This window comes from Enoplosus armatus, chromosome 20, assembly GCF_043641665.1.
Source record: "Enoplosus armatus isolate fEnoArm2 chromosome 20, fEnoArm2.hap1, whole genome shotgun sequence".
NCBI lineage: Eukaryota > Metazoa > Chordata > Actinopteri > Centrarchiformes > Enoplosidae > Enoplosus > Enoplosus armatus.
Genome location: NC_092199.1, coordinates 7,667,392 through 7,689,305, shown reverse-complemented (window position 1 = coordinate 7,689,305; position 21,914 = coordinate 7,667,392). Strand labels below are relative to the sequence as shown.

The following is a 21,914-nucleotide window of genomic DNA, read 5'->3' as shown; positions in this document are numbered from 1 at the left end:
CACGTCCTTATTGTAAACTCGGATTTTCCTTAAAATCAGTCTCAAACACGGTTGGACTTACCAGTAGTTTCAGCATACTCTGGGAGTGTCTATAAATGGGAATAAGAAAAAAAAATCGTCAGTATGCCTTATTAGGACTTTAATATAAACTCAGCATACATACTTTTCGTCACAGCTGTTGTTAGAGGAGAAATGCGAAATGCCCATTTAGTTCATGTTCTAAATATTATATTAGTCGAAGATGAACACTTGCCATCGGGCGACACACCACGCTTCTTTCCTCCATGCTCCCTAAAAGTCCCATCCTGTCAACTTTTTGACCATTTAAGAATAACGTCCCTAGATTTCCGATTAACCCTAAAGGCAGCGCTACTGTAGCTCACATGCTATCAACACATTGCATGTTGCTGCCTGGCTGCTAGCATTTTCACAACATGGGAAAGCAAAGTGACAGCGTGCTGGTTACATGTAAAGCCTAGCCTGCTGGAATAAGGACAGAATAACAGATTCATTAGTCCTGTTGTTGTGTGTTCAGGAGAAGCTGCCAAAATGGTGAAGGAGCAGTTCAGAGAGACCGATGTGGCTAAAAAAATGTGAGTATATCAGATTGAGGCAAGCTAGTTAGCTCGCCGGTTAGCCTGTGTCAGTCAGTTTGCAATGTGGCTAAAATTGACAAGTTGTTCAACATAGTACGTGTTTAAGAGGATACAGTAGATGTACCAAACTACCAAATAAGTCGTTGGTATTAAAGTTAACTTGTTAGTTGTAGTTCTGATACGGAAGTTAAAGTAAGCTAAGATATACGTTGTATGATGAGAAATTCATTTCAAGCACAGGAAAAAATGTGACGGTTGAGCTGAATTTGTGTATTTTATCGGCATAGTAGCTGTTGACGTCCATCAAGGCATTCAAACTTACCTCTCAGCTCTGCTTATCACTTGCATGCTTGGGGTCAGAATAGGAATAACTGACTTGTGTAGTTTGGTAAAGGAGTACTGCTGATATGACAATAAAGCAGACATCAGCCTGTTGTTATCATTTTTAAGATGTTAACCCCTGTGATTTTCTTTGCTTTGCTTGTTTACAGAAGCCACATCTGCTTTGGGATGAAATCTGCTGAGCAGATGCGTCAGCAGGCCCACATCCAGGTGGTCAGTAAGAATCTGTACAGCCAAGACACCAAACACACTCCACTGTCCTATGGAGTGTTGGACCACCGCATGGTATGACATGGACACAAACAACTCTTACTCTTGTTTGCCGTGACACGAGAAAATACTGGCAAGAAGCCACTGAGTTGAGTTGTCTGATGACCTCACACCTATTTTGGCTACAACAACTTAATTTTTGGAGATTTTGTTGAATTTTTAATGCATTTGCAGTGAGCTTAACTGTCTGCATCCAGTATCTGTGTAAACATGTGATGTAGTCTGCATAATCAAACTCATGCAGGCATAACTGCATAGGGTTAACACTTGTGGAACTTGATGTGAATGAGCTATTTGCACATATGTGTGGAAAAATCACATATAAAGTAGTATTGTATTGTAATCCATCCTCATACTACAGACTTGTCCCTCTGCTCTCATGTTTCCTGCAGGGCACCAGTGAGAAAGACAGACCCTGTTTGACATGTGGGAAGAATCTAGCAGATTGCTTGGGACATTATGGCTACCTGGATCTGGAGCTGCCATGTTTTCATGTCGGCTATTTCAAAGCCATCATAGGAATCTTACAGGCAAGTTTACCGTCTAATGCAATAATCAACGCTGTATATGAAATAACAGATACTACAAATTCACATGGTATTAAAAGGCTAGATATTTAAAAACTATATATATAATATATATATATATATATATATATATTATATATATGTCATTTGGAGAATATAATGCTTAGCATAATCAATAGGGACACCAAAATTCAATCAGAAGGCTCATTTTTCACACTGTGCAAGAACAAACGTTGATATTGCTAAACTATAGAATGCAGAAAACAGAAATATCATTTTTCCTTTAGGTGTCACTAGAGCATCAAAATTAGAACAGATAGAATATGCTGCTTTTGAGAATTGTGTGTGTATGCTTTATCTTGCATATGCATACATTACCAATAAAATAATGTAAATCAAACTTATATAATAGTAGCCCCACTTTTGTGTAATATAAATTCCTGAAGTTATTAGTGTATTCAATATTGTTATATCATAGAACAACGCAAACGGCATTCATTTCACCTTTAATAATGTTCCGTCATTCTATTGTCTCCAGATGATTTGCAAGACATGCTCAAGCATAATGCTGACGAAAGAGGACAAACTGCAGTTCATGGATTACTTGAAAAGGCCCAATCTGGCCTATCTCCAGAAACGAGGGTTGAAGAAGAAGATCTCTGATAAATGCCGCAAAAGGACAATCTGTCTGAATTGTTCCGCTTTCAATGGTGAGAAGAGACAACGTTTTTGACACCGACTTTTTGTCCCAGCCATCCTGATGTAATAATTGGGAAAAGCTGAATCATGTGTGTCTTTTACAGGACCAGTGAAAAAATGCGGCCTGCTGAAGATCATCCATGAGAAGTATAAAACAACCAAAAAGGTGGTGGATCCTTTCGTGTCAGATTTCTTGCAGTCCTTTGATATCGCCATCGAGCACAACAAAGTGGTGGAGCCTCTACTGAGCAGAGCACAGGTGAACTTCATACACTCTTTCACACTGTGGTGTTGGTGCCATTTAATGTTACCATGCTGTGGTATGGCAAGTGATGAGCCTGCCTATGATAAAAAGGTATGGCGGAAGTCCTCCATATTATTTGCTTACTGACAAAATAAGTGTTTAAAGTTTTTTAAAGCTTTGAATGGTTGGTCAGATTCTTAGTCTTCTTTATTTATTGTGCATTAATTTGGCATATTTTACTATATGAAAAAAGGGTTTTGTAAAAAAAACTATGGTTATATTCCCCAAACTAAATAAGTATTATTATCAAACATTTTAAAACAAGATTTATCCCAAGATAGAAGCCCTGTGCAACCCAGTATTTTGACTAATTTTGCCTTGATTATCATTTCCTTCCTAGGAAAACCTGAATCCTCTGGTGGTGCTGAACATGTTCAAGAGGATTCCCCAAGAAGACATTCCCCTGCTGCTGATGAACCCTGAGGCAGGGAAACCCGCGGACCTCATCCTCACCCGCCTTTTGGTGCCTCCCCTCTGCATACGACCCTCTGTGGTCAGCGACCTGAAGTCAGGCACCAACGAGGATGACCTCACCATGAAGCTGACAGAGATAATCTTCCTCAACGATGTCATCAAAAAGGTTGGTAACTGTCTTCGACTCTGGTTTGAATGTATCTCATTTAAAAACAATGAGCTGTGGTGAGCCAATTGGCCATTAGCTACAGATGTAATCAGCCTTTAGCAAAGGAATTCAGATTCCTGCAGCCTAGAATAAATCACATTTTTCTGAGAATACAGCTTCTTAACAATAAAGCCAGGGGGCAAACTCTGGGTCCGATATCATTCTAAACTGAGAAAACCTCTCTCCTTCACCTTCAAGCCTGCCTATTTAGAGTTCTTTGTTTCTAAAGTGGACTGCTCACAAATTCTAATAACTCAAACTCAATTGACGAAAGTTAATTATCAGCCTTACAACTAAAAATGACTTAGATGCAGTAATCAGATGTCTTATTTTTCATGGAGACAGCCCACGTTAACAGACTCTTTTCTCATGTAGCATCGTATGACGGGGGCGAAGACCCAGATGATCATGGAGGACTGGGACTTCCTCCAGCTGCAGTGTGCTCTTTACATCAACAGTGAGCTTTCTGGCATCCCCCTCAACATGGCACCAAAAAAATGGACCAGGGGCTTTGTGCAGAGACTCAAGGGGAAGCAAGGTATAGTGTATATTAAAACCTGTGATATCTTATTTTTCTGTAATTATCTGCCAAGATTAATTTTCACCTGCCAAACTGACTCGTGAACACTTTTCTTAAAAATCAGTTGACCTGCTTGTTTTCTGTTCCATTTTATGTAGAGAATAAAGTAATATGGTGCAGAATATAACATTAAATAAAGAGCAGATTCAAGAACTAATTACAACTTAACTCACTCATGCACTGTAAGAGAGAGAGAGAGAGAGTGATTTTTATGTTGGCATTTAAATGTTAAAGTCTCAAATGTTCCTTGTGTGTATCAATTCAATTTATCCTCCTAAAACACATTTTAAATTGGCACCTGGCAAGTATTCATTTTGTACTCCGCTTGTACAACCCAGTGAAGAAAACAAAGTGCACTTTTTAAATTACTGACTGACTCATTTATTTACTACAAATTCAGGTCGATTCAGAGGAAACCTCTCAGGAAAAAGAGTGGACTTCTCTGGCAGAACTGTCATTTCTCCCGACCCAAACCTGAGGATCGATGAGGTGGCCGTCCCTGTGCATGTGGCCAAAATCCTGACGTACCCAGAGAGGGTAAGCCCGGCTCCGTGGCTACAACACATACGCTAAACAACCACTTCCATGCCAGAAGTTATCTAAACTTGATACTGTGTTATAGGTGAACAAAGCCAATCTGGAGCTAATGAGGAAACTCGTCCGCAACGGTCCTGAGGTTCACCCCGGAGCCAACTTCATCCAGAACCGTCACACACAGATGAAAAGGTGAGGCTGGCGGCTTCTGACGCAAATTAAAGCCAGTGCTTACCTGATGTGGTTCACCGCCACAAATGGCTAATTTTTCCCTTTTCTGTCAGGTTTTTAAAATATGGAAACCGTGAGAAGATAGCGCAGGAGCTGAGGTTTGGTGATGTGGTGGAAAGGCACATGATCGACGGAGACATCGTCCTCTTCAATCGACAGCCCTCTCTGCACAAACTCAGTATCATGGCCCACATCGTATGTTTAGTTTTTGATTACAATTCATCTCTTAACTCTCAAAGTATATGTATATGTATAATAATTTGTTCCAAACAGATAAGCTTGTAAGTTTAGATCGCATTCGAGTTTTAACTTTTCCCTTTGCAATGTTAAAATTGTAATTCAAGCATCTCAAAATAACCTTGGTTTTGCACGTTTTCTTTTTTTGGTTCACATCTCATTATTACTCATAATGAACCCTCCAGAGTTTGCTTGCAAAAGCAACGTTCAGTGCTCAGTGCAGAGTTCAAAAGTCTACTTTTATCAAACTAAAGGAGTTCCAAAGTTGAATAAATTGTTGTGAACATAACAAGTTTTAACATTGTTGTAATTTAAATTTTTATTCTGATCATGTTGTAAGTCTTTGTTAAGTTCTTCTTCTTCCTTATGTATGACATTGTTTTTTACTGTTACCAAACTCACAGGCCAGAGTCAAACCTCACAGGACGTTTCGGTTCAATGAGTGTGTGTGCACCCCGTACAACGCCGACTTTGACGGTGATGAAATGAACCTTCATCTACCTCAGACTGAAGAAGCCAAAGCTGAGGCCCTCGTCCTGATGGGGGTAGGTATTGTCCCAATACATGTTGTCTATACAGTATACACTCAGACAGCCATCAGTATTGAAGTCCAGCAATGAAAGGCTGTCTCTAAGAACTGTATTTTTCATGGGAAATTGATGGCAGTTTGACTCAAATTATTATCCTTTCCTCCAGACAAAAGCTAATCTTGTCACTCCAAGAAATGGCGAACCTCTGATTGCTGCTATTCAGGACTTTCTGACAGGTCAGTGCCGTGACGAGTGGCAGCTAATCACAGGGCTCAGTTTGTATATGGGTTAGGCTCCTGGTGCTTTGAGCCACAGGTGTATATGTACAAGTATATGATGTATAATGTTGAGAAAAGGGTCACTGATGGTATATGAAAATATTTATTACATGCTTAAGTACCAAGAAACATCTTAAAATGTTTGAATAATCCATAAGTATTGAATAACCATTTTCTACCTTATGGGGGAGCACTTCAATCATATGTGAAAATTCATCGTATGTCATTTCCATTAACTTTTATAGTATGTTTTCTTCTTCCTAGGGGCCTACCTCTTGACGCTGAAAGATACCTTCTTTGACAGATCAAAAGCCTGTCAGATAGTGGCATCAATCCTAGTGGGCAAAGATGAAAAAGTCAGGGTCTCTCTCCCCCGCCCGGCTATAATGAAGGTACCTCACTCTGGTGAGCTTGTTACATAACTCTGTATTTGTGAGCTGCCACTAACATTTTCCTGTGTGTCCATCAGCCCATGGCTCTGTGGACAGGCAAACAGATCTTCAGCATGATTCTGAAGCCGAGTAAGGAATGTCCAGTCAAGGCCAACCTGCGGACCAAGGGCAAACAGTACTGTGGCAAGGGAGAGGATCTCTGTCACAACGACTCGTGTGAGTTTCTTCAGTAAAAATGTCCACTGAACACACCACATGAAAAGGTTTTATTTGGCTCAGGCATGAAGTTTAATGTTATTATACCTGTTATTGACTTATTGTTTGAGACCGCAGCAAAAACATGTAAAGAGAAAAAAACATTACAGCAGCATAGTTATGTCTTTTCATAGTCACATTACAATTTGGTGCACATTCACATCAAGAACAACCACAAACCTTCCTGGTGAAGTTTTAAGTGGTGACACAAGAACTGGGGGAAATGTTTAAAATCAATATCGCAATACAAATAATATATTTAATATGAAAAATGTATGCAAAATCACATATAAAATGAACAAATTAATGTTTAATGCTCTGAAATGTGTATCAATGCCATGCATTACAGTAGACAAAAACTCTTCACATGTAAAATGAACATTTTACATTTTTCTTGGAATCATCAAATTGGACAACATAATTGAAATGCAATTCAATTATAATTTAAAACAGTTTTTTCCAAACAAATTCCCTCCATGAATATTCCCCCCCCAAGCTTAATGCCTTTCGACCTTCACCAACCCTCTCAAACAGCACCAGGTGTCTCAGGTGTCCCACGCTGTGTTTTATTCACCTTGGTCATATTTCTATTCTGGGACTTAATGACGTCAGTTCTTGTCACATTCCCAGTCGTGGTGATCCACAACAGTGAGCTGATGTGTGGGAGCATGGACAAGGGCACCTTGGGATCCGGCTCCAAGAACAACATCTTCTACATCCTGCTGAGAGACTGGGGACAGCTGGAGGCTGCTAATGCCATGTCCCGCCTGGCGAGACTCGCTCCGGTGTATCTCTGTAGGTGGTCTCCAGGGTTTTAACAAGTTATATCTTACAATGCACTGAACATTGAGATATCTGTCAATCTCAGTGACTCTCTGTAGTAGTTTGGTACATAGTAGGTCATTTTAAATCCTTGGTCAACAGTAAGCAATTCTGCAAACTGGATAATCTATGGTTACTTCAGTGGATCTTTTTAACTTTCAGCCAACCGAGGCTTTTCTATTGGCATTGGTGACGTGACACCTGGTCAGGGTCTGCTGAAGGCCAAACATGACCTGCTGGATGACGGTTACAAGAAGTGTGACGAATACATCGAAGCTCTACAGACGGGCAAATTGCAGCAGCAACCCGGCTGCACGGCAGAGGAGACTCTGGAGGTATTGTGGCTGGTATTGTTTTCACCTTGTGAGTCTGTATGTGTGTCATGTCAAAATGTGGTCCTCGAGACACTGTGGCGGGAACTACCACAGTACTGGCGTTTATATGTCTGTCAGATTGCATTGCAACTGTTTAAGATGCAGTCATGAAACTTTACAGGTGCGTTAGTTTGAAGATGGGTGACACTTTACACTCCTGGCCCACATTCGTTTTAAGTTGCGGATCACTGTATCCCAGTATGTTAGATGTTAGTATGTGGGTGTGATTCAACCCATGTAATAATGTAGTAATGACCACTGAGGAACATCGACATGTTGATGGGTGTCGTGTGATCCCATCGCAAGATTATCTCTACCCATACATGGAAACACATGTCATCCAGATCATCACTGCTACATCTCATTTAATCACCGACGTGGCACCCGGTGACACTTCATTCCCACCAGGGCTGACTCATCAGTGGTGTTACAGACCAAGTGCTGCTAGGTCTTTAAGAGACGTCACGTAGTTCTATAGAAAGCACTAACAAGTAGATTTTTTTTTTCAACGGTAAAATGTCCTGCTCAGTACATATCTTTGTCACATTCTTTAATAACCAAACTTACGGGATCCTTATTAAAATTGTTGTGTATGGTATATGTTCATGTCAAAAATGAATGAATCTCGTTATAAGAATTTTTAAACTCTCAAATATCTGGATTGGCTTTGGCAATAGCCTCAAAAATCCTGTATGGGTCAGGCTCTTATCTTAAGTAGACCAATAGTAGATGAATAACATTATATATATATATACTCTAATTCTAATTCTGAGATGTAGCCAGTGTTTACTAAATTGTAGGCAGAAGTAAACATCTCCCTTATAAACCTGCAAAAATGTCACTTTTTAACTCTTTAGCTGTTGCCAAGAAACATGTCTGAAATATGAGATCTGGCAGAAACTGCTACCTGTTTAAATATAGTCACTGACTAGTCACAAGCCTATTTGTAGTCTGTTGATGTCTAAAAACACAGTTTCAGTATACTCCTAGATGGCGTTTCACCTGCAAATTGCCAAAACCAAACCAAACTGGACTGTTTTATTATTAGCTTCTCTCAAAATAAATGTCAAGCTTGGTACAAAATCCACAAGCCTCTGCCTCGTGGAGTCATTTTCATTTTAATGAATTTCCTTGAAATCCTCATGTTCTATCTAAAACCTGACCCCAGGCATAGTTATGTTTCCTGTTCTTTCTATTCTGAAAAGTACTGCAGGCAAGGTCTTAAGAACTACACAGCACTTTTGGACAAATTAATTCTCCCATGCCATGACAATTTTAGACCATATGTTTTTCAGCAATCCAAATGTTGATGCTTTCACAGTGGCTGAAAATGCATTAGGTGTGATTGTGCCTCAGCACAAACGCTGGCGTTGTTCGAAGTACAACACATAAATCGGCCAGCAATTAGGCTGTGGGAGAAAAATGTGACGGTTAATGTCCTGCTTTTGGTTTTGTTTTTTCTTCCATGGGACTCAAAGTGATTATTGTAGATATTACACAGAAGGTAGTGTGACATGAACTGTTGCCCATGCATAGGAGAATGAAAAAAGTCTTTGCATATTGACAAGTTGCTTAAGGGGTCATGTATTAACATGTACCTCCACACATGCTTAAGAACACAGTTTTCTTCATATATGTGGTCTGCCAAGGTTGTTTTATTTTGTGTGTGTGTTTGTCAATAGGCTCTTATCTTGAGAGAGCTGTCCGTCATCAGAGACCGAGCTGGCAGTGCCTGCCTCAGGGAGCTCGACAAAAGCAACAGCCCTCTGATCATGGCTCTTTGCGGCTCTAAAGGTAAAGGAAACTTGACTAATAATGAAATCTTAATTTGGCTCCATATAGTTTTGAGTATGACATCTTTTTGTGAATGCTGAGAACACAGCAGGAGCTCCAAAGGTTGTCATTTTAGGATTATCCTCTTATCCTGTAAAAACTCTGGAACAGACCTCACCCACCTCTATGTACAATACAAAGTACTGACTTGCAATGAAAGATGTAGCTCTCTACATGCTGCTGGCGGCAAATACTGTTATGTTCTGCAGGAGAGAAAACAGCTTTCTCTTGTAGACCAGACAGTGTGGATCCTGTTGTAGTCAACCAATATTCACATGCAATATTTCACAAGGAAGTACCTTGATTTTCTAATCTTGTGATAAAAAACAATGATGGGCAAACTAATGAAGGGCTTTATTTAGAAGAAAATGTGCGAAACAGAAAGAGAACAAAGATAATACCAGGACAGTCAAATTTTGTCAGACTTATAAACACTGCCAGCCGTAGACAATTAAAAAACTAAAGGCCAAACTTAAGTTACAAAATAGAGAAAACTTTGGATAGGCAAAATCTAAGAGAGATCAGTATCGGTGTGGCTGAGCAAGCAGAAGGTAAAGGGCAGAATTATAAATAACTCTTAATTCTGACTTTTTCCATTCAGGCAACAAAACGTGAGGTTGCTTATCCTGTATGTTCTCTGATAACATGAGCGATCCCCAAAGTGAGACCCCCGAAACAAAGAGAAGAAATCAAAGAGCAAACAACTTCAGGTTACTTATCATGTAACCCCTGTTCTCTGAGAACAGTGTTCCCTAAAGTGAGACACTGAAATAAATGTCTGAAAGAGAACAGCAAATCACTTGTGAGGACACAAAACTGTTGTTGATTAGCCAATTATCTATTATCGATTAATCAACTAATCATTTCAGCACCAAGACAATCTGAATTCATCTGAATAATTGATTTTCGTCAGAAGAAAAACAGAAATCTGATAATTTGCAGCACAACCACTCTGCAGTTTAATTGTTTATTTGTTTACGTAGAGCATCTCATTCATTCTCATCTCATCATTAGCATTGTCCCTTTTTTTTGCCAGATAACAAGTGTGTTGATTTCTTTTAAATAAACGTAGCATTTAAATTATGAAACTATTCTGCATCTAAAACAACAAATGAAACCAACTCGGCTCTTCGGTTCAATTGGATTATAAATTATATTATAAATTCTTGTGGGTGTTCTTTTTGTTGTATTTTCATCATTATTCATATTTTGTTTGTGAACTCTGTCTCACCTTTTCATCCGTCTCCTCTGTATACATACAGGATCCTTCATTAATATCTCTCAGATGATAGCCTGTGTGGGCCAGCAGGCCATAAGTGGCTCTCGAGTGCCTGATGGTTTTGAAAATCGCTCCCTGCCTCACTTTGAAAAGCACTCAAAAGTAAGATCCAATTTATTTATTTTAATTATATTGCTATATATTCCTCAAATGCATCACACATATTGTATTCTGAATGCGTTTGTTGGGATATACAGTGGTTAATGCTTTAAGTAGTAACTGTTTTTTTGAGCTCTTGCAAATGGCAGTGACATACTATGAGGCCAATGTCTCCTGTTTGCATTGAATTAATTGAATTTAGATGTGTGATTGTAACCATGATGTGTCACATCCTGGCCTCACACTGACTTATCAGCATTGACATTTATTATTTTCAATAGCTGCTAAATCAAAAAGCGTCAATGCATTCTGTTAGTTATGTCTCTATTTATGTCTCTGTTTCTCAAGTATCATATATAGAAGAATGACAAATGAAACTAAAGTCTGCTTAACGACGATTCTTCCACAGCTGCCTGCTGCTAAAGGCTTTGTGGCCGACAGCTTCTATTCCGGCCTGACGCCCACAGAGTTCTTCTTCCACACCATGGCTGGCAGGGAGGGTCTGGTGGACACTGCTGTGAAAACTGCAGAGACTGGATACATGCAGGTAATGCCTGAGGATATTTCCCCCCACAGTTCACTCCTGTTGCCATACTGATGTCACATCACTGAATGAAAGTGCATGCCTATCTACAGTATCCTTTAATGGCTTTGTTGTTAGGCCAGTAGACAGTAGAAAATTTGTAGTAAGTAGTAACTATTCTGGCACACAAACTGATAATACTGTGTGTACCTGTGTATATTCCTTTATCATATTATATTATACCAACTATTGATATTTCTCTGTTTTAAAAAGTCCCTGTCTAGCTCAAACGAGACATTTTGGAACAAGAAATGGCTCAAAAACGCCGGACACAGGCTACTGTATGGGGGTAGTTAAAGGGTAGGGGGTTGTGTCAGAGACTTCTTCAAATAGACACTCATAATTGTTACAGATACATTATGTAACATAGTGGAGCATTTAGCTGCTAAAGAGCCAGATAGAGCCCAACAACAGAGCTAAAAATAGAGCGAATATTGGACTTACACTCATCAGGTGGCCAGAAATAAAGACTCCAAATGAATGGTGTGCTGGATGTGTAAATAAGCAACTGTTTTCTAACAAGTTCACCATATCAACTTTGAATAATCCATTAATTGTTTTTTCTGAAAAATGCCATCACAAATTCCCAGAGCCCAAGAGGACGTCCTTAAATTGCTAATATTGTCCAACCAGCAGTCCAAAACCCAAAGACATTAAATTCAAATTAGATAAAACAATGACAAGCAGCAAATCTTCACATCTGAGTAGCTGAAACTGGTGAATGAATGTTTGGTATTTTTGCATTATAAATTACTTAAATGATGAATAGATTATCAGAATTTAATCATTTTTCATTCAGTCATTCAATGATTTTAGCACTACATGACGTGTGCAAATTAAATATATACAAATCTGAACACTTTTATAGGAGTAAATCAGGGTTGCATCTCGGATGTATTTTCAGAAATATACCTGGACTGCTTTTTCAATGTGTCTGTCACATACAGTATGTCACTATGACATGTTTTGTGTTCCTGCCTGTGTTTGGACAGAGGCGTCTGGTTAAGTCCCTGGAGGATTTGTGCTCACAGTACGACCTGACAGTACGGAGCTCTACCGGCGACATCATCCAGTTCATTTATGGCGGCGACGGTCTGGACCCCGCTGACATGGAGGGAAAGGATGAGCCACTGGAGTTTAAGAGAGTCTTAGACAACATCCGGGTGAGTTAAATGCGTTTACATAAACAATTAAAATATTGGCATTTACGCTATCTTTACATCTAATTATGTCCAGGAAGTTCAACCTCACAGATACAAAGGACCGATGCAGCATCAGTACAATAAAATGGACATTCATTGAAAAAGCTGAGCTTCTCTGTGTCATAAGATTGGCTCAGTGTAGCCTAAGGGAAGCCTTATAAATGTGTGTAACACAAAAACATATGCCAGTGCTTTGGGAGAACAAACACCAGTGTGAATATTCTCCCACTGTGAGAAGCCTACTGTCAGCCAGGGAGATGGCTCATTAGCAGAGAAGCTCCTCATGTGAAAACACACGGGAGCTGAAAGCATTTGAAATGCCAGGTAATTGGATAAAATTGCAGGAAGTTTAAATTGATTTTCTCTGCAATAAAGTGTTCTAACTGGCTGCGTAATTTGTCATCAGTAGTTTAGAATTGATTTTCTGGTCAACAGTGTTCATAAAGGTTATTTGAATGGCTGAGATTTGTCTCAATCTGTGGGGCATCGTTGACATCATTGACTTTGTTGTTGCATCTGGTGCTGTTCAAGGTTGTTTACATCAGTATTATGTGTGAACTAGACAGTAAAACAACCTGTGTTTTAAATTATGGACTGTCAAGCACAGAAAACAAGAACAGTTATGAATCGAGTACAAATTTATATGGCCGCATCAGTAAGAATTTGACCTTTTTATAACTAATCAAGACTAGATTGACTGGACTCCCCAGGCGTTTCCGTGTGTCCTGTTATTACACTATGATTATCAGCCTGCCATCAGTGTAAAATGCCACCTGTCTTTACCGCAGTGAGTGTGGCAAGAGGATATTCATCCCAGAGATGGTGTGCTATGCAAGAAAACCAAGGCATATATTTATATGGCATATTTCATACACAATGGCAATTCAAAGGTGTTTTACAGAATAAAAGGTGATATTGATCATAGTAAAACAGCAACAGTTATTATTATTATTATTATTATTATTATTATTATTATGTGTTTGTTTCTGCCTGTCCTCTGATTAGAAGTAATGATGCAAGCAAATGTAGTGATTTATATGTTTACAAAAGCTCTGGCCAGTAAATGGAGATCAGAATGAATATAATGAGATAAATGTTTCTGTTCCAGTCAATAGATCATTTTCTTGTTGTGTTCAGGTTGGAGTCGTTACAGATGTAATGAGAATCAGCTCTCAGGAGTGGTTAACCCTCGCGCTGTTGACCTGAGAGTGAGTGTCTCTGCCGTGTTGGCTCTCAATTATCTCGGTTTGATCCTCTCTGTCCAACCCCCCCTCTCCTCTCAGGCGGTCTACACATGTCCAGACGAGCCTGCACTCAGTCAAAACGAGCTGGTCCTCACTGCAGATGCTATCATGAAGAGAGCTGACTTCTTGTGCTGCAGAGACAGCTTCTTGGAGGTAACCTCATCACAGTACAGTGCTGTTATCAAAGTTATCTGTGTGTGTTTTATTAAGAAAAGCAAATGTTTCTTTCAGTGATCACTTCAAGTGAGCCAAGTAGTTAATGAGAAAATGTGTAGCTCTTTGAAAATGTCTTGCAAAGTTAACAAAAACAGTCTTGGTCTTTCTTTAACCCACTTCTTCATTTTACACCTAATCTCAGTGAGTTTGAGAGAAGTCTCACTTACAAACAGAAAACTTACAAAGGAGACCTAAGAGTAACATATCAAGTAAAAGAGATGTAATGTCTTGAGTATTCAGCGTGGAAAGATTAAAGGATATGGCTGACATTATTCTTTATTTGTATTCGCAACAAATCCCATGAAAAGACCAAAACCAATGTGTTTGTTTGTCTTTCCAACTTCCTTACCCACTCCATTAAGGCCTGAGTGAACTGTTCACAATATATAGTTTAAAAAACAAACTTTCCTAGCTCTACTTTCTACAGCTGGGCAAACAGGAATAAATAGGACTATTTTCTGCCACAGATGAATACACATTTGGAGTACCAGTGAGTACTAGAATACTAGTGAGTGTTTATGTGGAGATTGATTGGTCAAAGTAAACTACAGTACCCTTGTTGAGGACACCCAGTGAAATATAGTGCTATATGTCATTTTTGGGCACAGAGGAATAAGCTATAACAGGCTTTGGCTTCACAGACAATACTTGTTAGTAGGGTGAATATTGGCAGCCTTATCCTTTTAAAATGCAGAACGTGTTTGACATTAATCAGAAACATTAGTGTATAATTCAATATATTTTTCAACCTAAAAGAGGATGGCTGATTCTCTCTTAACCATTCCAATGATTTTAAACTTATGTAAACTTGAGGAAACACAACAACCATTTTAGGAAAGACAACAGATGGATACACCATAAAGAAGTTGATCTGAAAAACCTTCGTTGTGGCAAAACACCCACATATCCACCTGTATTTCAGAATAAATCTTCTTTTAAGATTTGGAAAGTTAGGTGCATCTTTAATAGTGATGCAACTGTCGACTCGTGCTAGTTTTTTGTTGTTGTACTTTTTAGTTAATTTGTTGACTAATGATGCAATAACAGTCTGGTTAATGGTGCAGAGAGGAAATCATTATGCTTCCTGTGGTGGTACAAGTACACAAGGAAACATAATTTAAAGTGCATCCTGTGACTCAGTGCGTCTTTATTGATTTTTGACAGTGTGCTATAATGGGCAATAACATGGAAATGAATATGAAAGGTAATTGGGCTTCCTTTCGAAAAACGGTTGTTGGACATAGTTATTAGGGAAACACTGTCATTATAGGAACTCAAAGCCACTTACATGCAGTTAATCAGTGTGCTGGCAGTAATACATGTGAACCTTTCCCCCCCCCTTTGTGAAGGAGTTAACTGACACAGGCTCAGAGAAGTACCTGGAGGTACAGTGACAGAGCATGCTGGATTGTGGTTGAACTGAATCGAGAATGGTGTGTCAGCGAGAGTTGGAACAGATTAATAATTAATTTAATAACCCCAATGTTGCTTTTTTAAAATTCAACAGCCCTCGTCATTTTGCTTAATTTCTCGCTTCCACATCTGACTGTTGTCTCTGAAGCACTGCTGATGTTGAGACTGCTCAATGTGATTTACTGGGAGGTTGCATTGTCCATTCCTTAACTGTTTTACTGTAATGTCTAACAACTGCATGACGGTGTGTCATGGGTCAAACAGCATACAGTTTGTTCTGAAAGATATGAATGAGCCTTTTGACCTCTGCAATTGTTGAATTGTCTTCCCTCAACTGTAGGAGATAAAGAAATTTATTAAGAGCATCTCGGAAAGAATCAAGAAGACCAGAGACAAGTACGGCATCAATGACAATGGCACCAGCGAGGTAGGCACCACACACGGTGGATTAATGTGCTGAATGCAGCAATATCCTTAAGCTCAGCTGTATCTGAAACTTAACTGCTTCTCTCTCTACTTTGTGTTGTAGCCAAAAGTTCTCTATCAGCTGGACCGCATAACGCCCACCCAGCTGGAGAAGTTCCTTGAAACCTGCAGAGACAAGTACATGAGGTACAAGACTTTTTATTTTAGACTCATTGTTTTTGTTTGTTACCCATTTTCAACAAAACAATAGTTCTTAAAAGGAATAGATTGATTTAAATCAAATTTCAGATTTTATTTCCCCCCTGCAGCCAAAAGTTGTGTTTTTTGCTGCAAGCGAGTTTAGCATAGTGGATAGCAGCAGCCTGTACAGGCCGGAAGGATCGAAGGTAGCCAGGAGCAGCAGCTGCCAACTGCTTGCTTTTTTAACAAAAAAAAAACAAAGATAACAAGCCCTCATTTTATGCTTTGGTTATCCTTCTTGCAGTTTGTGTTGTCGGAGTAGTCATCAGTTTTTATGTAGTGATTGGCTCGTTTTATTTCCACATGCACGCTGTTGAAATTATGATAAAAGTTAATCATGTGTCTACTCTCACAGAGCTCAGATGGAGCCCGGCTCAGCAGTAGGGGCCCTGTGTGCCCAGAGCATCGGAGAGCCTGGTACTCAGATGACCCTGAAAACCTTCCACTTTGCTGGCGTAGCGTCCATGAACATCACTCTGGGGGTGCCTCGCATCAAAGAGATCATCAATGCCTCCAAGAACATCAGGTAGATGTTCAAAGTTTTTTTCCTCCTTCAGAGGTGGCGACAGGCTTTGTCTCCAGGAATTCATTGGAAATTATTGCTGTCAGATGAACAAAAACTCATTCATGACCACTGAATGGAAGACGTTTTCCTGTTTGACCTTTGCTTCCAGAGAGTTATGCAAAAGGGCATAATGTTGATCATGCCCGAGTCCACAGCTTCGACACTGAATTAGTGTGTTTAGCAGAAATGGTCTCTTTGTGTCACAGTTATTAATACGTGCCTAATTTGTTTTGAATAATCTATTGAAAGTCCTCTGCCCACCACTCAGCACCCCTATAATCACTGCTCATTTGGATGTGGAAGACGACGCTGACTTTGCCAGGCTGGTGAAGGGGAGGATTGAGAAAACTCTTCTAGGAGAGGTATTCCGACTTACACCACATTTTATGCACTTTTTTCCTTTTATCAATAAATCGGTGCCATTAAATAGAAGGAATTGACTGAAGGGCGCCAGTAGTTCTAAGAGAGGCGTTGTGGGAGACATGAACAAGTTGAAGTACTGAGCTGCAATAAAGCCACGGTCTCTTGCTGTCCTCTACAGATTTCTGAGTACATAGAAGAGGTTTTCCTACCAGATGACTGTTTCATCCTGGTGAAATTGTCACTGGAGAGAATAAGGCTGCTGCGACTGGAGGTACCACTGCTTTCTTATTTTTACTGACAGTGTGTGAATATTTCAAATGTACCCCCCCCTCATGTCTTCATTGATTTAAAGCTTCATCCTGGTTTGTTACAACTTTGGCCATCATTTCTGTCAGTTCTGATAATGTGGTATTTACCAAAGTGATGGTCTGATTTGACCCGTAGCTAATGGTGGTTAATGAAAGCTGATGTTAACAAACTTAACACATTACTGAGTTAGTTTTCTGACTTTATGTTGTGACTTTATGACTTGTGCTACTGTGAAATTACATTTTAACTAAAAGATTTAAAAAGTAAAACAAGACGTACACACTGAACCCTACCAGGAGACATGTTCCTGCTTGTGATCCCACTCTCATACCTCTACGGTAAATATGATGCAACCACCAGCAGCTCGTTAGCTTAGCTTAGCACAAAGACTGGAAACAGGTTGAAACAGCTAGCCTGGTTCTGTCCGACCTAGCAGCACCTCTAAAGGAGGCCACCTGTTCTGCAAAACTATTGTCTCGTTTTACTGAAGGATTAAAAAGAAATGTCCCGTTAGGAGCTAGATGGAAACATTAAATAACACAGATCTTTTGATCAGGTTGCCATGGTTACAAATGAATATTCAAAGCATTTGGGCCAGATGAAATCTTTGTTCTCTCATGCAACATGTGAAGGTTATTCTCCAACCTCAGATTTCTCAATTTTATTCCTGTAGGTTTTGAAGTGCTACATTATAGATGTGTAGAGTGCCATTGCATTATGTGGTAAGAATAACAATGATAGCTTTGCCTCTGATTTTCTTCTTTTTTGCCTTTCAGGTAAATGCAGAAACGGTGCGTTACTCCATTTGCATGTCGAAACTACGAGTGAAACCAGGAGATATCGCTGTGCACGGCGAGGCGGTGGTGTGTGTGTCTCCACGAGAGAACAGCAAAAGCTCTATGTACTACGTGCTGCAGTCTTTAAAAGAAGAACTGCCCAAGGTGAGAATCTGATGTGTGACTGTATTAAAAAATTAAAAAATAAGAAGTTGTACATTTCAAACACACACTTTAACAGATTGATAAGAATTATGATATTGGCTTTTATGTGTGGCGATTCTGGAAAACACCCACCCTTTTTTTTTTTTTTATTTCCACTCTGACATTGTTTATTTTACACCTCATTCATATTTCAACAGTGCAGTGGCATGAGAGAATATAGATAAACATTTTACAAAGTGATGCTGCATCATGGCTCTATACTGATCCAGGAAAGAAAATATAAGGCAACAAAGGAAGGAAATAAGAAACATAAAGACGAGAGTACAGAGGTCTCTCTGCACCTGTCCTGAATGCCTATAAGAAAACAAAAACAGTACATAATTCATAAACAAGTGTAGTGCTGAAATAAGTTTTTGATATGATTTTCCCAGTTTTTATCATTATAAATGTACTGTTGGACTTGGTTAACATTTGACACATAAATTGATGTTTTTGGCCCCTTGGTGGAAGCGAAAGAAGCTGTAAACACAACATTGACATATTATCACCTTTTAGAGTTGTTTGCTAGCAGTGGTGAATATGCTGGTAAACAATCAGGTATTTACATATCCAGCCGAAGCAGAGTGTTTTTGGCCAATTCCAATATTCACTCATCCTTTCAGCTCGCTTTTGATTTCCACCAACTCCTGAGGAAAATATGTGGCTCTTCAAGTTCACCAGCTGGTCACTAACTTTGTCTGTTAGAGTTGATGAGAGCGGTCTGTTAATGTTAATATCTGTTCATATACAAATGTTTATTAGTGCAACTTTAAGGAAAAAATAGTCAATAGATTCAGTTGATGATTAGAGTAAGCCGAAAAAAAATGTCTTTCTAAAGCATTGATCAGTATCACTTGACATTGTTCTCATTTCTCACTTGGAAGGTGGTGGTCCAAGGTATACCTGAGGTTGCCCGAGCTGTCATTCACATTGACGAACAGAGCACCAAGAGCAAGTACAAACTCCTGGTGGAGGGGGACAACCTGAGAGCTGTCATGGCAACGCACGGAGTGAATGGAAGCAGGACAACATCAAACAATACATATGAGGTATTGATCAAGGGAGATTTAAAAGCCAGTGGTGCTGTAGCTTGGATTAGAGCCCAGCATGGGTCCATCTGCCGTACATCTGTCACTAGACCGAACAGCTACCCATGACAGATTGTGTTCTGCATTGATCGCACTGACACCTAAACCAATAAATGAAATGTAAAGCAAGGCAATTTGAGTGAGATTCAGTTCAAGCAGTGGCCTACTTTTTATTGTGTTGGCTGATTTGATGAATAATAAAAGAATATGTACACATGTAGTTGCTAGTCATGCAGTTGTATCGTGCTTGTATCTACAGTTTATTAGGTACACTTAGCTGTAACAGTCTAATACATTATAATACATTATAATGTTTGTTGAAACTGTTTTAGAAAGGGCGTTGATTCAACTTTATTGTCGAAACTTCCGGTTGTTCCTTTCACTGAACCGGCGTTTGGAAGAGTTAGCGGTTTGCTAAGTCACATGTCCTCTTTTCTTAGAGCTTTTTGGGAAATAACTGATGTGGGAATACAACCTGCCACACCTTAACAACACCAGGCTGAAAAGCAGTATTTTGCTGCCTCAACCGGTTAAAGGTTTCAAGTCTGTTTCGCCTCTGACCACACTCGGCTTCGCTGATGGTTGTGGTTTGGGTTTGGTCCAAAATGCGCCTTTAACCACGCCCAACAGTAATGTCCCTGGGTCCTGTCTGTTTACATGTCAGTGAAGTTCACATGTATACAGTTTTCTGAAAGTTCACATGGAAACAACCTGCCTCCTCTTTTGGTTTTCAAACACCAAACTCGTGCCTAGCTGTCATCATGTGGTAAGAAATGAGGAAACAGTCTTGATAAACTTGATAAACCTCCACTTATTCTCTGCAGAGTCTCTGACTGTATGTGTGTTTTATACTCGTGCTGTCGTCTGACAACAGAAAGATTTGTCCATGACACGCTCTGTGTAAGTGGCTATATTTAAAGAAATAAACTACCTCAGAGAGACTTAGAGACAGCAGAAAATGTTTGTTTTTTTACTTCTTTTACAAGCTTTTGTGTGTTTTCTAGGTTGAGAAGACCTTAGGTATTGAGGCTGCTAGATCCACCATCATCAATGAGATTCAGTACACCATGGTGAACCATGGAATGAGCATTGACCGGCGTCATGTCATGCTTCTAGCAGATCTCATGTCCTACAAGGTACGATGAGTATAAATCTTGATTCATGTCTTCATAGTGTTTGTGTAGTTGGACGTGATTTCACCTGTGTGCATACTGTCTTCTGTCCATAAAGGGGGAGATACTGGGAATCACAAGGTTCGGTTTAGCCAAAATGAAGGAGAGCGTCCTCATGCTGGCCTCCTTCGAGAAAACAGCTGATCATCTCTTCGACGCCGCCTACTTTGGACAGAAGGACTCTGTTTGTGGTAAACTGATGCTTCTTCTCTGTAATGACATTTAACTTCACTCTTTGAGACTTAACTGGGTCTTAACATTTCCTGTATTCCTGTTTCAGGTGTGTCTGAGTGCATCATTATGGGGATTCCAATGAATATCGGAACAGGACTGTTTAAACTCCTACACAAGGCTGACAAGGATCCCTCTCCAGTCAAAAGGCCTCTCCTCTTTGACAGTGCAGACTTCCATATACCTCTCACCACATAGCATCGTGGAAAGAAACAGAGGGGGTGTTTGAAGTTTTTTGTTTTTTTTCACAGCCTGCTGTCTACAGACATTTTAAGATTATCTTCAGCAAATACAGAAGTGCCTGCCAAATGTCAGATTATTTCCTTTTTGGGGATCTAACAGAAAATAGGATTGTGTCTTCTTTTTTTTTGCTGTGACATTGTTGCTGTTGCCACGGACTGTGAGAATGCTGCATTTCATTTTTAAAGCAAGTTTGTGAGCATATGAGAGATAGTAGAGTTGCTTATTATTTCAGTTTAAATTTGGTAAACTGTGAGGAGCATACAGAAAACTTTCTACTTGTTTGTATAACAGTGTGTTTGCTCTGTTATTGAGATGTCTCATAATATTACGTTCCCTCGATGTAATGGCACTGAACACTGTGTGAAGTTTTTGGCAGTGTTTTGTATGTATAAAACAACCCAGTTATATAAAGATGCGTGCAGCAGACTTGAGAAAGATTACCTCTTAATCATGAAGCAGACTTTATCTCTTCTGGGTCGGCACTTAGTTTTGCGTTACAGTATGAACCGCTTGCTCTTTAGCATTGCAGCTTTGCTTTGCCAGGAAAGACTTTTCCTCACTCGCACTTCTAAACCCAGTTCAGTTTGTCTTTTCTGAAGAGTGTTTGTTTTGATACAAGATTCAGATCAGCAGAAATTTCATCTTGATAAAGCCTGTTCATATAATAATGTAATAATGTATATAATGTAATAACAATAAATGACCCAGAAAAAGAAAAGTTTTAATTTTTTCAAGCTGTTAGAAGCTCCTCCATTCCCGTTGTGCATTGCACTGTGGGATAATAGTATCCACTAACAGCACACTCAAAGAATTGACTTTATTAAGTATGTAACTG

The 21,914-nt window shown here is 39.5% G+C and overlaps 1 protein-coding gene across 1 annotated transcript; it reads left to right on the top strand.

The window, feature by feature from the left end:
- The first annotated feature begins 549 nt into the window (after window positions 1-549).
- Window positions 550-21,777, top strand: polr3a (polymerase (RNA) III (DNA directed) polypeptide A). The gene is made up of 31 exons (XM_070927095.1): window positions 550-593; window positions 1,088-1,223; window positions 1,601-1,738; window positions 2,274-2,445; window positions 2,539-2,693; window positions 3,079-3,318; window positions 3,736-3,898; window positions 4,341-4,477; window positions 4,563-4,666; window positions 4,759-4,900; window positions 5,347-5,487; window positions 5,639-5,708; window positions 6,015-6,142; window positions 6,220-6,358; window positions 7,028-7,192; window positions 7,382-7,554; window positions 9,276-9,387; window positions 10,689-10,807; window positions 11,214-11,351; window positions 12,380-12,550; window positions 13,873-13,986; window positions 15,803-15,889; window positions 15,992-16,074; window positions 16,484-16,654; window positions 16,962-17,055; window positions 17,235-17,327; window positions 18,142-18,306; window positions 19,230-19,394; window positions 20,438-20,569; window positions 20,664-20,796; window positions 20,886-21,777. The coding sequence occupies exons 1-31, from the start codon at window positions 550-552 to the stop codon at window positions 21,032-21,034; spliced, it is 4,173 nt and encodes a 1,390-aa protein (XP_070783196.1). The 3' UTR covers window positions 21,035-21,777.
- Window positions 21,778-21,914: the final 137 nt, after the last annotated feature.

Coding starts and splice junctions, on each gene's coding strand:
- polr3a (XM_070927095.1), top strand. CDS start 550: ATGGTGAAGGAGCAGTTCAGAGAGACCGATGTGGCTAAAAAAAT. Junction 3,319..3,735: donor TCAACGATGTCATCAAAAAG/GTTGGTAACTGT, acceptor TTTCTCATGTAG/CATCGTATGACGGGGGCGAA. Junction 6,359..7,027: donor TCTCTGTCACAACGACTCGT/GTGAGTTTCTTC, acceptor TCACATTCCCAG/TCGTGGTGATCCACAACAGT.